The following is a 15,662-nucleotide window of genomic DNA, read 5'->3' as shown; positions in this document are numbered from 1 at the left end:
CCATAGTATTTTGAAATGTTGGAATAAAGCACAATTATTCATTCACTAATGCGTAACATGAGCCTCCTACAGCTTACTTGCCAAACCCATTGATTCTTCCTTAAGACCTTAACTAAGGCCACACATATATTTGCATTTCTAAGAAACGCTGAACAACAGCTGCTGTGTGGAGTTTTAAGCAAACGTGTCCGACACGTGCGGAAATAATGTCCATGTTCATTATGATTGTTGCACATTGATGTGTTGTAATAGTTTTCGGACAACAAATGGGCTCTATGGCACAGAGAATTAAGCAATAGCATTTCAGTATTTGATCGATTTTTATTTAGAATTATTGTATTTATTTAGAATTTTCCATACACAATATGTCCTATCTGTGATGCAATAAAAATATTTGTTTCTAAACAAAATGTAACGTGACGTGATTCAGGTATGTTTTACAGTTTGAATAATATTTTGATGATTATTGTGTGGACCGATGACTGGATGATGGGGTTTGAATGGTAATCCAAATACAATATCCTAGTAGGAAGAAGCATTTGTACTGTACTTGAGCCATGCTCCAGCACTGTTGATACTTGGTAATATAATCAATATGAATCGTGTATGAAACTTAAGCACACAATTGAGTATATAAAAGTGAAAGAACCAGGGTTTATTTCAAAAACTTGACAGTGCCAGTGCCTTGGCAAAAAACAGTGCATTTTGTAAAAGTGAATACCAGCATAAAAGTACAGTGGTGAACAAAAGTCTGGCAATATAACCAATAACTTTTCAGAAACATATTCCATCAATTATGAAGCATGGTTAGCTACACAAACATTTTTCATGCCTCCATAATAATATGTTTAATATCAATATTTATGTGTACAACTTTTGACCTATCAACAGCTTGCACTGTGTAGCAGATCATTATTTCAGAATTCACATTTTTCCAGTTGTCTTCAGTGCATCGCAGAGAAACAAACTTCTTTTTTGTTGCCCTTTAATAGTTTCTAGTGTTGAGATCCGGTGACTGTGGAAATCAAGCAAAGGTTGGCACTTTATGCATAGAATATCTGTTATTTGTTACAAGACCCACAGCTGACTGTCTGAACTGTCTAATGAAGAGTTTGTATATAAAAAGGACTCAGTTCTTGGTAGAAGACTCAGACTTTTAGACCACTGTATTTTACAATACTCCAGTAATTCAAATAAAAAAAATCTATAAACTAAAGTTTGTCCAATATATATATAAAAAAAAAAGCATTCAGGAATTATCTATCAAATGCTTTTCTTATTATATTTTTGCTTGCTCTTCAGTTGGCTGTTTTGCCTGTGTAAACAACTGGGATGTTAAAGGTGAAGTAAGCGGATTATTTATATTAATATAAGTGTTAAATCACTCTTTATTCATACAGTAATCACTTACACGATGTGCGCGTTTTATAAAGCCAATCTCTCAGTCAGCTGCTCTGCATGTAATAAGCAATTAAACTTTATGTAGTATCCCGAAATTTTATCCAATCACAAGAGAGAACGCTACAAACCGACACCCGTCCACACCCGTCTCACTCATGGTCTCACTGCCGGTGCACACCAGAACGACACATAGGTGAATGTTTATGCGACTACAATGGTGGAGCAGGTAAAAATCCTTCCCAATGTCTGTTTTGATGGTTTTTATCATGTTTTATCACACTTATGGACCTGAGATGATGCTAGATAACTTGCTGCTCGAAGACCGCAGTGCATTAATGTGGTGACGTAGGGACGAGCGAGGGGACTGCTAACTGCAGTAACTGACAGGAAGTTAGCTAAAAGAACCATTCCGCTTACAGCTCCTTTAAGTAACTGCAACCTTTATTTTCTTCTCAAATATTGTCTTCCGATAAATTTCAGAAAGTGAAAAAAACAAACACATTGTAGCATCACCAACACAGACATAACTTATGGCTCGAAGTGCATTGATAACCAGTTTATCCATAAGCTTTGTGTCGTTAGCTTCTCGTTTTCCATTTTGGTACAGACAGTGACCTTTGCAACAAAAAAAGGGTGAGTTATGAAGAGTGGAAAACACTCTGTAGAAAGACAGCAATTCTTTAATGGATTAAGGCCTCTGAGGTTGTTATTGGCAGGTAAACCCTGAATTACTTATTTCTAAAAAAATAACAACAGTCATCTCATATTTTGAGGTACAGGTGTCAACTCAGACTCCAGCATGGTGAATGATTTTTTCTGACGAGGTCTGTCTTTCAAAGAGCAACCACATAATGAAATACCGCACCTAAAAAAAACCAATCAGTAACAACCTCCTACAGTATTTATCATGTTGTGGACCTTGACTCTAGACTGAGAGAGTGCCCATTCTCCTTGGGGGATTCGCCTGGTGTGGAATAAAGTCCCTTTCTGGTGACAAGCCCTCTGTAAAACATAACAAAAATAGGACATATTATGAGGGATAAGACACTATTTGATTTCATCCAATGCAAGCAATTTCAATTAAAAAATATATCTATTAATTAATTTATAAAAATAAAAGAAAGTTCTTCAGTATGTTCTTACTTACATTCATCCTCTGGGAAATAATCATTTTCTAATGGGTCCTCTTCTTCTGCTTCCTCCTCCTCTGCCTCTTCCATGGCTACATCCTGCTGCTCTTCCTCCTCTACATCAAGTTCCTCCTCTTCGGCCGCCGACTCTTCCTGAACTTGCTCTCCTTCAGATGCCTCTTGTACAGGCACATCCTCCTCTACAGGCACCACCTCTTCAACACTCTGCACCTCCTCCCCCTCCACCACCACTTCCTCCTCTAGCGATAAGGCAGCAGGCTCGTCCTCCTTAACTTCCTCCACGTCCTCGGCATGAGCAGTTTCTTCCGTCACAGAGTCCTCCTCCTGCTCGACGGATGGAGCTGCCTCTCCTTCACTTTCCTCTTCTCCCTCCTCTGCCCCTTCTTCAGGGTGGAGGGCCTCTTCTACTGTTTCCTCCTTTGCAGCCTCTTCCTCCGCTGTGGGACTTGCCTCTTCATCTTCCACTGCTTCAGTCGCTGCAGCTGCTTCGTCTTCAGCGACGGGAACAGCCTCTTCCTCTATCTGTTCCGACGTAAACAGAAATATAGTGTATATTAGTTTGTAGCATACTGGAATCTGCACAACAAATCATGTACAGGTCGGCTATCGCAACATCCAGGTGTCAGAGTAACAAACAGCAACACAAAAAAAAAGAATCTACGTCGTATACTGTATTAATTTAAGTGTAGATTCATCAGAGATTCCATGGCAGGCAATTAGCTCCTTCAAATTAATGAGAGGAAAATCTCATTATGGTTCCCTATGGGCACACAGCAGACAGAAATAGTAAAGAGACCATGTGCGCTGACAGAGTGTGCGTTAATGTATGTCAGGCATGTTCCGCCATTAGAGCTCAAATAGAATCTTAATGATACACAACTGCTTCTCAAACTGTCTATTTTGAGTCATCAAGATTGAAACATTTTATAGGGATTTTACATCTGTGACCCAATTAGATACTTATCTTGTTATGAAGCAACATCTAATTTAATGGCCAAACACTTCTCTTTATTTGTTCAGCGATTCAGGTACACTTGGCACTGTACCCTCTAATGGTTATTTCAGCCGGGTTAGAGAAGGAGGGGCGACCAATGAAGATATTGACACAACAGTATGAGTTATTGCATATGCAAATACAAAAATATCTAGCCCTAGTACGATTTTGATCAATTTAAGAAAAGTTTAATAAAGTGCTCCTAGCAGCTTCTGTTTCAACTGAAAATCCGAAAATGTTTCAATTGCAATGGCAATGCAGATTGATCATTAGGCTGAATCTGATTGTCTTGTGAGATGGGTAACGTGCATCTATACGTTCTCCAGCTGAGCCCTGAGAACAGAACACAGTCTTCGTACCATATTGAGCTGCTCCTCCACACTGGCCTGCTCGGAATGTTCACTCTCAAGCAACTCTCTGAAAGACAGAATACACTCGGATTACTCTAAGTGTCAATGTTAAAATGACATCAGACATTTGATATATATATATTTTTAATATAGTATCAATTATGTAGTCACCCAAGGGCTCCAGAAAAATGGCCTGTGAACTATATTTCCATGACGTTTACACAAGCTTCAAAGAGAAATGATTTGCATAAAGGGAATTACAGCAAAACATTCAGCTCCAAAATTCCTCAATACAATAGACATAAGTACAGATCAGGGCAATCTTACAATGGATATCCTACAGTGAAAATGAAGCCATTGACACTGGCCTAGAGTAACGGAGTCAGACAGTGGCAGCCAACAGGGCTTTGACTAAGACAACATAAAAAGTTATGGGTCAGAGGAGGCCAGTTATTTTGTACCACAGCTCCATAAAAAAGCTGCCTCTTTTTCCCACAACCTACCTGACAGTGGCCATCTCCAGTGTGCTGGCCAGGAGCTGAGCCTGGTAGGCGTTTAGCTGCTCCTTCAGTCGGAGCACCTCAACCGCCTGTCCGTCCAGGGTGGCGCTCAGGGTGGCCACCTGTCCCACTCGGTCCTCCGCCTTCGATTCCGCGACTTCCATGCTGCCCGTCAAGACCGCCACATTCTGGGACAGGTCAGCGCTGAGGGTGGCCAGACCCTCCACCTGGACACGGACGCCCTCAAACTCTTCGCTCTTCCCCTTCAGCATGGTCTGCAGCTGGCTCAGTTGCTCCAGGGACACGGTGGCTTGCTGCATCTCGGCCAGGCGGGTTTTCATCTCGGTGTGGAGTGACAGCACCTGAGCGGGGAGGTCTGACGTCCTGAGCTGTTCGGCCGTGGCCAAGGCCATGCCCACCTGTTTCTGGGCCAGTGCATTGGACTCTTCCAGGGCATTCAGACGGTCCTCCAGGCTCTCTGTGATTTGCTGCTTGGACGAGACATGCAGGAGTTATTGTTGAGTGAAGCTGGACACTTGGAGAGACCGTTGTTTCTTACTGAGCTAGGGCTTTGATAGTCTCTTAACTATGTGTAAAATGATCATATAAACCTTAACTTTTAATTACCCAACATCTCAGCTACTCATCGCCAAGCTCGCCGATGAGCAGCAGACATTTTGTTAGTAACAGTTTGGTTAAATCTGTTGTTATTTTTTGTCAATCATTAAATGCTCTGAGGAATCTATAGAATTACAGTCTGAGCGCTTCCAACTAGGCTTACCAGTATTGGAATTGAAACAACCAAACATAACAGGTCTTGACAGCTCAGTGAAATCTTATGTCTTTACAAAACGTGCCACGAAACAAACCAAAGGGATTTTCTCAGTGCCATGAACAGTTTGTTCTTTAGCAGCCAAACTCAGGACAGTAAACCTCCCAGTATTGGTTTGGTAAAACACTTGCAACTGCAGTGGCACATTTATGAGTCACAAAAAACTATTTACCACTGGTGCAAGAAATATTTCTGAAACAAGACTGAGCTAGCAGGGCTGTAATTGTGCAAAGTTTCTGCCACATTGGCTTGCCTGAAACGCAGGTGGAGTCCTATTGGAGACGGAAGGAGTGGATTTACATTTGTCCTTAAGAATCTTGCTCTGTTGCCTGCAGCAACTTTATTAAACTGTTCTTTGAACTTCACCGGTAGAGTGGATCATGGCCCAATGCAGCCATGAACCTCAGTTTGCAGTGACCTAACAGGGTCAGTTCATTCAAACTGACACAAAGCTTTAGGAATAAGACAATTTCAGCAGAAGCACTAATACTATGGACTCCTGGCTGCACTAATACTGCATTTATACATATTGTGATATACAGCAGTCATCACTGTGTTCTCCTGCAGTCTTTCCAATGGCAGCCTCTGAACTGGTGTTCAATATCAAAAACAAAATCACAGACTAAATTTAGCCGTGGTACACTAGAGTCTTGTTTATTATTATTTTGGCAGCATCCTCTGCAAAGCTCCGAGAGCGGGTTAGTGAGTGGAATTATAATATTGGCATTTTCCACTTTCAGAAGGTTGATGCTCCTCAGAGAAAAACTCAGTGTGTTTTAGACAGTGATAAAGGCAGTGTCCCTGCAGTAGCAGGTCAGGAATAATCCACATTACAAACGTCAGCAGCTGTGCGGATGTTAGAAATAGCAGCGTTTTGTACTCACTCCAGTGAGGCTCTTGGCATTTTGAAATCTGATATAGGTCTGCAGGTCTTAGCTTTCCTTGCTTGTAACTGGCATGTGGTCAGGCCTTTACTTAATTTGTGAAAGTGAATCATAAGATCAGCAAAATATGTATTGTGCAATTTATGATAGGATATAGGCCATCCCAGGTGGCGTGTTGTTCTTTTGATGGCTGCAAACTCGGGTGATTAATCGTATTCTTACTTAATCATAGACCTTACTTATTTGTTCTTCAATCCCTTACCTTACTACTTGACTGTCGCATTTCTTCGTGGGAGGACTGCAGCTTCACAATTTTCATATTCATGCCCATGAGATTGTCTGTTAGGTGGGTTAAAGTTTGGTGTTGCTGGAAAGAGAACCATGCGCCAGTGGCACCGCCAACTACAAACATCAGGAATAAAACCAAGTGAAGGGCGTAATTATTCCCTCCACCGCGAACTTCTGTGTCCATATCTTCATTTTTGAAAAAGTTGTCCTCATTTTTGTGGTTGCCTTTCCCTCTCCGATGCTTGGCTGTCATTTTCCCTCAAGAAAGGACACAATGTTCTGGCCGAGAAGAGATGTGATATCCAAGGAGCCGGTTGCCCTAAACAGTGGAGGTGTGTGCGGTGATTTAATTCGGATGGCTCCTGTGAGTGGCGCTGCGCAAATCGACCCGGTTTCAATCACCGCACAATAAAGTACCGAGAAGCTGCAGCGAGGTCTTGGTGAAGAGGCAGAGTAGGAGATGAGAAAGAGGAGGCGTGGACCGCAGGAAACGTTTTCAATGAAGGAAGGAGGAGTAGGGGGAGGGGGCGGGCAACTGGGAGTGGCAGCTGGCAGGGTCTCTCCGCCGGCATGTGCGCCGCTGTCACCAAATGGGAAAACAACACGTATGGCTAACCCTGCGCTATTTTTTACTGCAGCTGAGGCAAGCGCTGCGGGTGGCCTGCGGGTGGCCTGTGCAGCAATTAGGCTACACACTTCTGTCGTAGGCCACCACAACGACCTGACACGACATGACAGCAAACCCCATTGCAGGCATAGATTAAATTACAGTGACCTTCTTAATCAATTCACCCAGTAGTTTCTTCCCCTGCACTAAGAGACTGGCACATTCAGTGGGCTTGCACTGTGGAAAGGGCACATTTCAATTAGAGGTCACCTTCAGGCTTTAAGGTGTTAACATTATTCTTGGCCTTTGCTATTTAATTTTTGTTAAATCCCATCTCAGTTTAGGGGGTTGAATGTTCAATCAAATCTGAAGCTTCCTTACTTACATCCTGATAATCCAAATACGGTCTAATTAATAGTTCATTTAATTTTAATTTTACTTTCTTTCTAAAACTGCGTGCATAGTGCAAATAAACCATGAATTCATCCATTCTCCATTGCGGAGTTGTGGCTGGACTGGAGCGTAGGCTGTCGCATTCCCAGCTTATGTTGGGCAATGGGTGGGTACACTTTCGACAGGTTGCCAGTCCTCCACAGGGCTGCCACATATACTGACAATCACTCACATTCACACCTACAGGCCATTTAGACCCGCAGGAGACTTACAGCACTTTCCTAAAAAGCGGCCCACACATCAACATTCCACCCACAGCCGGGTGCTGCTGCAGGTTGTAGTCTAAGGTGTAATATTGGACGTGATACAACATGCTATAATTAACTTCTTCTTTTCCAAACACAGTGCATCAGTTTTTCTATTTGCTGACCGCGCACGTCTGCATGGTTGCTGAATTCCATTTAACTTTGGTTTCATGGACGCTTAAAAAACAGATTCATTTGTTAATCTTATCTTATCTTTCCCTGCTTTGACCAGTTTAAATTCATCGTTGTGAGAAAAATATAGTTGCTCAAGCTGTTGAAAGCTGTCCCCTCTAACAATCAATTTGTAAATGTCAAACCACAAACATATCCATGTTCTGCATTGATTAAGAAATAACCAATCCAACAGTTTCAAATCAGTAGGTCAATGATATACCGAGAATTTATTTTATTGTAGTTTCAGTAGCAGTCCAATAACTTTTTCATTTTGAAACTGGTGCATTACATCCACCTCGATTCAAACATCAAACATGTATTAGATATCGAACCTTCAAATAAATGTAGCTCATATTGTGGTTCCATTACTTTCTTCACTCTGTATGGAAGAGAAATTAAATGATTCAGCAATCATCAAATATGTTTTGTATTTTGTATTGAATGTTTTTTTAAATTAAATCTAAAGAGTCAAAGTGCAGGTATGTTTCTCTCTCACCTCTGACACTGAGGACGGTGGAGCATTCGGCCCGTCCAAGGGCGTTCTCTGCAGTAATAGTATAATCTCCCATGTCTTTTGGACCGACGTGGAGAATTAACATGGAGCAGACTCCGTAGGTGTTGGAGATTAAATAGTTGGTATTAGTGTTGAGGCTGACGTGATCTCGATACCAAGTGACACGAGGTGTGGGATTTCCCTTCACTGCGCAGCTCATATAGCATTCATAGCCTTTGGGTGCAGTGTGAAGCTTCAGAGGGACAATGAAGATCGGAGCACATCGCAAATCACATTCCTTTATATTTGGTTTGCTCACCACAAACTTATCTGCAAAAAAAGGACATGCAAGATCATATATTTTTCAGAATAATTGACCATTGAGCCTTTTGGTTAGTTTTCAGAGGTTCTTCCAGGCTCACAAACACACCTTTCTTTTTCGCCACCCCCCAGATTGGTGACTCTGAGGGTGCAGATATGCCCATGTCATTTTTGGCATAGACACGGAAGTGATATTCCCTCCCAAGCATGATGTTGCACACCGTGATTTTGTTGTTAAAGAGTCTGTCAGCCACCGCGGTCCATGAGCGTTTTGTAGAGTCCAGTTTGGACACTGTGTAGTGAAGTCGGTCGTCACGCTTCTCATCAGGAGAAGGCTGCCAGGTCACTGTCACTGTGCCTGGCACGTTTTCCTCCAGCTCTACCATTCCAGGAGGCTTTGGGTCATCTGAAACCACGAGCAGAGTTATTAGCTGATAACATATGTTATTGACAAATATGTAGCAAAAGCAAACACACATCTTGATTTTAGTTTTACCTGTGACCCTGACCTCTGTACTGAATGTATCCTGTCCTGCAAAATTTTTCACCAAAATAGAGTAGATGCCAGAATCCGAGCGCTCAGAGGAGGGGATCAGCAGCTGTGATGAGCCATCTGAGTTGCTGATTGTTACTCGCTTTGTCACTGGCCCATTGTCTTTTTGCCATATAATATTTGGCCGTGGGGAGGCCTGTAAAAAAAAAACAGTACTATTAATGTGAGCATATCAGAGCTGGATATACAGTGCTATCTTTTGAATTTCCCTCTTGTTTTATGACACCACAGTTGTTTTCATTATGTCAATAATAATAAAGCTTTACAGTGTATAGATCTCACCTCAAAGGTCACTGTGATCCTGACAGAATTTCCTGCCCTCACCACCCTGAAACTCTTCATCTTGTAGTCTGTGAACTTTGGCCTCACTAGAATAAATAGCAAAAGTACCGAAGAGAGCTTTGAACAACATAAGACATTAGGAGGTTCTTACATTGTCCAAATGATATACTGGAATTATATACTGGAATTCTTTCCCCAGAAGTACTACATTTTAAAGAGTAAGAAATTAATGGTTGTTGATTGAGTTACCTCAAAAATATTTCTGACAGCATTACACAACACACTGATCATAATGAGAAGCATTAAAAGAATATAGATTGTAAAGAAACAGAATTACTTTTGGAATTTCGCCTTATAAAATGTCTCCAAAATGTTAATGCATGGCTGCAACTTACTAGCACTACATTGTTTCCTGGATTTCTAACAGGAGATGACATACCAGGTGAGGGCATTGCAGTGACATAGTTGGCCAGCTCCTCGGGAGCACCCTCTCCTCCATCGTTAGTCGCGATCACTCTCACCCAGTACATGTCCATGGACCTGAGGCCTTTCACACTGAATGAAGTGGTGATGATTGTGATGGGATTACAGCGGGACCACTCAATGCAATCGGCCTGCCGAATCTCGACAAAATATCCCCTTGCTTCATCCTGTATTCCTGGTCTATCCTCAGGTTTGGTCCAAGTCAGGACCAAGTGGGTGTAAGAAGTTTCTGTCAGCTTTAGGTTTATAACTTTACCAGGAGGCTCTGGGGTACAAGATTAAAGGTCATGAATTGCCATAAATCAAATGTTTTCGATGTAATCAATACCACAGATAATTGAATGTATAATAAAAATACATATTAATCTTAACATTTTATTCATTAAAATACATTGTTGTACATTAGAAGGCCAATCGTTTTTAAATATTATGTAATTTTAAGACATCAATATATTTTCTGCGGTTTATTGTTTATCACAGTGTGTTGTATGGAAAACAGTAGCAACACTTACTCTTGGGATCCCGTGCAAAGACAAACTCTGAGGGGTTGCTGAATTCACCAACTCCTGATATGTTTATGGCAGTAACTCTGAATTCATATTCCATACCTGCCACAACATCCTTCACTGCATATTTCCTCTCTGGAAGTCATTTTAGAGAAACAACAACAAGACATCAGTATTATGTTGCACAGCAGATTGAGCTAAAGTTAAATAAAAATACAGACCTTTTATTAGCTCATCTGAGGCATTTACAACTGTCCAGAGATTACTCCCCTTCTTGCGTTTCTCCAAAATATAGCCCAGGATACGCGAACCCCCTCGGTTACTTGGAGAGTCCCAGGAAAGGTTGATGCAGTCGTCGTAGGCGCTGGCCACCTTTGGAGGCGCTGGAGGGCCAGGAAAAGCTGAAGCATGTGGAAACAAAATAGGTTGTGCTGCTAAGGGCTGCAGGTTGTTGATGCAGTATTGATAATACGTAGTAATTTACCAATAAGATACTACAATTTCAGACACTCCGGTCATGTGATAAATGAAGCATACTGCTTTGACTTGAGATATCTGTGTTGTGTTTAAAGGTGAAGTAAGTGGTTTATTTATGTTAATATAAGTGTTAAATTGCTCTTTATTCATACAGTGATCACTTACATAATGTGCGCGTTTCATAAAGCCGATCTCTCAGTCAGCTGCTTTGCATGTAATCGGCAAATAAACTTATTGGAGGATCCCGAAATATTTATCCAAAGATAAGAGAGAACGCTACAAACCGATTCCAGTCTCACTCATGGTCTCACTGCCGGTGCACGCCAGTGCAACAGATGGGTGAATGTTTATGCGCCTACAATGGTGGAGCAGGTAAAAATCCTTCCCAATGTCTGTTTTGATGGTTTGTATCATGTTTTATCACACTTATGGATCTGAGATGATGCTAGATAACTCGCTGCTTGAAGACCGCAGTGCATTAATGTGGTGACGTAGGGATGAGCGAGGGGACTGCTAACTGCAGTAACTGACAGGAAGTTAGCTAAAAGAACCATTCCGCTTACACCACCTTTAATGAACATTTGCACTCTAAAGGTGAATCCTTTGCTTTTCAAACAGTGTCCATATTTACATCAGCGCTTTGCTGAAATAAGTAGTCTATTAATTGATTGTTCGAGTGATATCATTTTTTTGATGGATGAATGATAGCCTATAGCAAAGTATCAAGTTAAAATTTAAAACTTTTTTCCCCTCAAACATAACAATGTAGGCTAAAGCCTTATCTTGTATCATTGCAAAACTGAAAACATTTCTGGGGTTGAGGCTAAAAACCAGAAGCAATTTGTCTTGGCCCGCTCCTTTCTCCGAAACCCCGTGACGCTACAATATTATTAATTACAACACCTGTGCTTTTTCTGCTAGATCAAGCCAAACGACTGCCTTGAAAATGTCTGTTCTGTAGTAAATTGTCTTGTGTTCATTGCGATTGTGACTGTGAACCCGTGTGACCCTTTGAAGTTGGAGCTTTCCAATTTACTTTCAGTAGGCTAATGTCAGGTCACGTGATAAAATGCACGTTCACCAGTCCCCTTCGATTTTGCCCTGAAGTTTAGTTAACCTGTTGCACGCGACCGTTACTGCAACTGCATTTTCTCTCGCCTGTGGAGTGGAGCGTTACTCATCATCCATAGCTGATGTTCGGTAATGGAGCCGCCTATTTTAACCATAGATAGGCTACTATAGATTTTAAAATATTGGGAAATGCAGTAAAAAAGTTATTTACAGATAAGCAGACGATAATTTTCTGGACAGGTCAACCGTCTTTGACGAACCCGAAAACGCCAGTCAACGCGGTGGTAAGTGTTGTTTAGCGAAGGGGGTTTCCCATAAAGTTAGTGCGGGAAAAAAAGGGATTCTTAGCTCTCTGTTCATTTATTAATTCATTATATGGCTGCGGTGTCGAATGCATTCTTATTTTGTATTTTTTTATTTTGTTTTAAAGGCACCACTTCTGTTTTATGTTAGATCTGTAGTAGCCTATATTAACTACAGTAGGCCTACCTTTCATAGATAATCATTAGCATGTTGATATTTGGTAACAGTAGTTTTCTAGAATATCCAATTACTGTAGCTACACCTGCTATGAAATGTAAGTTCACTGAGTTGATGTAGACACTTTTATTATAATAAGCAAGTTTTCGAGACGAATAATTAATTCCTTACCACGTAGATGTTCTTAGATATCAAATCAATGCAACAGACTTTTTTGCTGTGTTCATCATTTTTCCCTTTAGTTAACAAATGACCAATAGCCTATCTAGTGGGTTAATGGAAAAATTACACTAACATTTTTTAAAGGAAAATGTTTAAAAATGTTTGAAAAGTGGAGACCAACATTTTTATGATACGCACCCAGCACTGTGGTAGAGTTTTCTGCTATCCACATTTAATGTGTGTTTTCCAACAGCAACAACTTGTGGACTTGAGCACTGGATTGTGTCCTTGGAGAGGACTTTTTCAGACCAGAATAAATTGAGAAAGGAAACCCACGAAGAAAGAGCGAGATATTGAGTTTTTCAAGCAGGCCTTTATCAGTAAGTAATTTCTTTTTGCATTATACCTGTGTTATTTTTTTTTTTTTTTGTGGTGTTTCGGCCGCCGTGCCTTGCCGTGCCTTACAGGGCCGTGCTTGTTGGACCTTGTGCCCTTTCTGCTGGTTTTTAGTAGGCCTATCTGGGTGTTGTGCCATCTTAAGGCTGGAATACGTATACGGTTTAAATATTTTGCTTGTGTGACAGATGCATAGATATAAAACCCATGGATATTGGGGGCCGTTTAGGGTGAAAACATTGAAAATATGTTCATGCACACTCACATGCGGACACACATTGAACATAATCACAAAGAGACAAACTGATTAAATGTATGCTCATTAGATGCAAATTTTCGCACCACACCACCCTCCCAGGCTGTGTGTGTGTGTGTGTGTGTGTGTGTGTGTGTGTGTGTGTGTGTGTGTGTGTGTGTGTGTGTGTGTGTGTGTGTGTGTGTGTGTGTGTGTGTGTGTGTGTGTGTGTGTGTGTGTGTGTGTGTGTGTGTAAACAATCTCAGTGTGCTTAGAAGGTGTTTCACTGTAAAGGGAAGGCACGCTTGATAACCTCTCTGTGTCAGTACACTTTGCGGTGTTTGAAGGATGAAGATACATTTAAAAGTATTAATTAAAGTTGGGCTTTACACCTTTGATCAGCCATTGGTTACAGCTAATTTTCTCAGAATTTAGAATTTCTTAAAGACAATTAGCCTCGAACTGCCTCGTTCAGTGGCACCGCTGAATGTGACAAAACAGTTCCTATGGACTATTGCTAAGACAACAATTTTGAGACTGCTGTCTGATACAAAATCTTTCGCCGAGCATTTGGAGACAGAGGCCTCCTTTTCTCCACGAAGTGCAGAGCGACAACCAAACAGGGGGGAAAAATCACTATGAAGGAGACACTGATGCAGTGATGAATCCATAGGATAATAGTGTTTTTCTTCAACAGGAAACTGGACTGTGCTATCAATGCTGCGGAGGAGCAGCTTCCTCTGCTTCAGAAGAAACAGGACATAGGTTTTCTATGACATTGCATCTATCGAAGAAAAAAAAGTTGTGGACGTTCTTGAAGAATACAAGCACTTCAAAATAGTCTGACACACAACAACTGCAGAGATGTTGATGGGCAAGAACTTTATGTGCAGTTGACCAGGAGCAACGAAACCAATTGACACACTCAAGTTCACCTGTGAAGACTTTTGCAGCAAAGAAAGCCAGAGGTGTTCACTACTGAAAGGTAAGATAAGCTTTTAGTGTTTTTATGTTGTGAACTTTATGATGATAAACTGTATGCTTGTGCCTTGCTGCACACACAACAGTTTTGTTTATATAAACATGTGCATCATTATAATAGTAGCTATTTAAAAGAGTTGATGTATGATTATTTGGAAAATAGCTGTGCTGTCATGACTGCTGTGAAAGGTTTGGAACCTATGTATCATGCAAAACTCTTAGTGGGTTTGTTGTCATTTGGATATGCATACGTGTCATACATCAGCTTACTTTAATTGTTGACACTCTCTGTTGTGTTGCTCTAGTCTATTTGTGTGATGCATATATGGCATATGTGTTGTTGTTTTTGCTTATGGCCTAGCTTTGGCTGCGCGTTATTGCTGACTGTTGCAAAAAGGGTTGCAGCATAATTGTGTTTCACTTACAGCGGTTGCACGGACTGGCCACGGTGGTCAAAAATATGTTTTCAATTATATTTTAAACATATATAATGAACTGAATCTTGATGTGCCAGTGATTGGCTCCATCTCCTCACAGCAAGATTATCCAAGTTTTTGAATATGCTAGCTGGTCTTTATGTGTGGAGTTATCAGTTCTCCAAACAAGTATTTGGCTCACCTAGTGTGCCGGCTTGCATTTCATCAGTCTCCATCAATATGCTTGTACCCTCTTCAGTCACAGCCCGGATTCGGTAACAATATTTCCGGCCATGGTCCACTTCTGTATCACGGTAGCTGGGCACACCTCGGATTTCCCCTAATTTCTTCCAGGTTTTTCGTCCCACCTGCTGTCGCTCCAATATGTAGTTGATGACTGGTGAGCCACCATCATCCTTTGGAGGCCTCCACTTAAATTCAACGCAAGAAGCTGAGCTCTCTGTAACCTCTGCAGGACCCAGGGGTGGAGTGGGTTTATCTGAAACATACATATAGTGTTATTTTAAGGTGGAGTCAGTGATTTGGGAGATCGCTTGTTGTCAAAATCTCTTTTTGTTAAAATCAATGAATATCTCCTCACAATCCGCTACCTGTCCGTACTGTTTGTGCACTGTAAAACATTTTTTTGTTGATGAACAGCCTATGTAAACAAAGGTTATGTAAACAAATGGGGCCCATCGTAGCTAGCAACATGCCCGTTTACAGAGCCTAGGTGTATTGACACTGTATTTCTTTCACAGTAACTGGATTGTGAGGAGATAGTCGCTGATTTTGACAAATTTATTATGACAACTAGCATTCTCCAAAATTGCTGACCTCAACTTTAAAGTCTGAAACCCCTTCCTAAATTTCTGTATGTGAGAGGGTGAATGCTGCATTTATAGTAGGGAAATTTCGGTGAAATGT

The 15,662-nt window shown here is 41.2% G+C and overlaps 2 protein-coding genes across 2 annotated transcripts in view; both read right to left on the bottom strand.

Moving 5' to 3' along the window:
- Nucleotides 1–637: 637 nt before the first annotated feature.
- LOC307253302 (uncharacterized protein) lies at nucleotides 638–6,840 on the bottom strand. The gene is made up of 5 exons (XM_080031284.1): nucleotides 6,375–6,840; nucleotides 4,400–4,884; nucleotides 3,906–3,963; nucleotides 2,549–3,074; nucleotides 638–2,403 (listed from the first exon to the last, which is right to left on the bottom strand). Coding segments are annotated over exons 1-5 (1,350 nt in total). The 5' UTR covers nucleotides 6,654–6,840; the 3' UTR covers nucleotides 638–2,401.
- A 649-nt stretch (nucleotides 6,841–7,489) lies between these two features.
- LOC307252896 (immunoglobulin-like and fibronectin type III domain-containing protein 1) overlaps nucleotides 7,490–15,662 on the bottom strand; it is a gene marked incomplete at both ends in the record, with an annotated part of 34,391 nt that continues 26,218 nt past the window's right edge. The window contains 9 exons of the mRNA XM_080030720.1: nucleotides 7,490–7,605; nucleotides 8,376–8,702; nucleotides 8,803–9,099; nucleotides 9,190–9,382; nucleotides 9,529–9,614; nucleotides 9,968–10,276; nucleotides 10,524–10,652; nucleotides 10,739–10,918; nucleotides 14,938–15,234. Coding sequence (XP_079886846.1) covers nucleotides 7,490–7,605; nucleotides 8,376–8,702; nucleotides 8,803–9,099; nucleotides 9,190–9,382; nucleotides 9,529–9,614; nucleotides 9,968–10,276; nucleotides 10,524–10,652; nucleotides 10,739–10,918; nucleotides 14,938–15,234 — 1,934 coding nt within the window. The remainder of the gene's footprint in view (nucleotides 7,606–8,375; nucleotides 8,703–8,802; nucleotides 9,100–9,189; nucleotides 9,383–9,528; nucleotides 9,615–9,967; nucleotides 10,277–10,523; nucleotides 10,653–10,738; nucleotides 10,919–14,937; nucleotides 15,235–15,662) is intronic.

Source organism: Ammodytes marinus (genome assembly GCF_949987685.1).
Source record: "Ammodytes marinus genome assembly, chromosome: 7".
Classification (NCBI taxonomy): Eukaryota; Metazoa; Chordata; class Actinopteri; order Uranoscopiformes; family Ammodytidae; genus Ammodytes; species Ammodytes marinus.
Note: the sequence above shows the minus strand (reverse complement) of the source record. Positions and strands in the feature narration are given on the sequence as shown.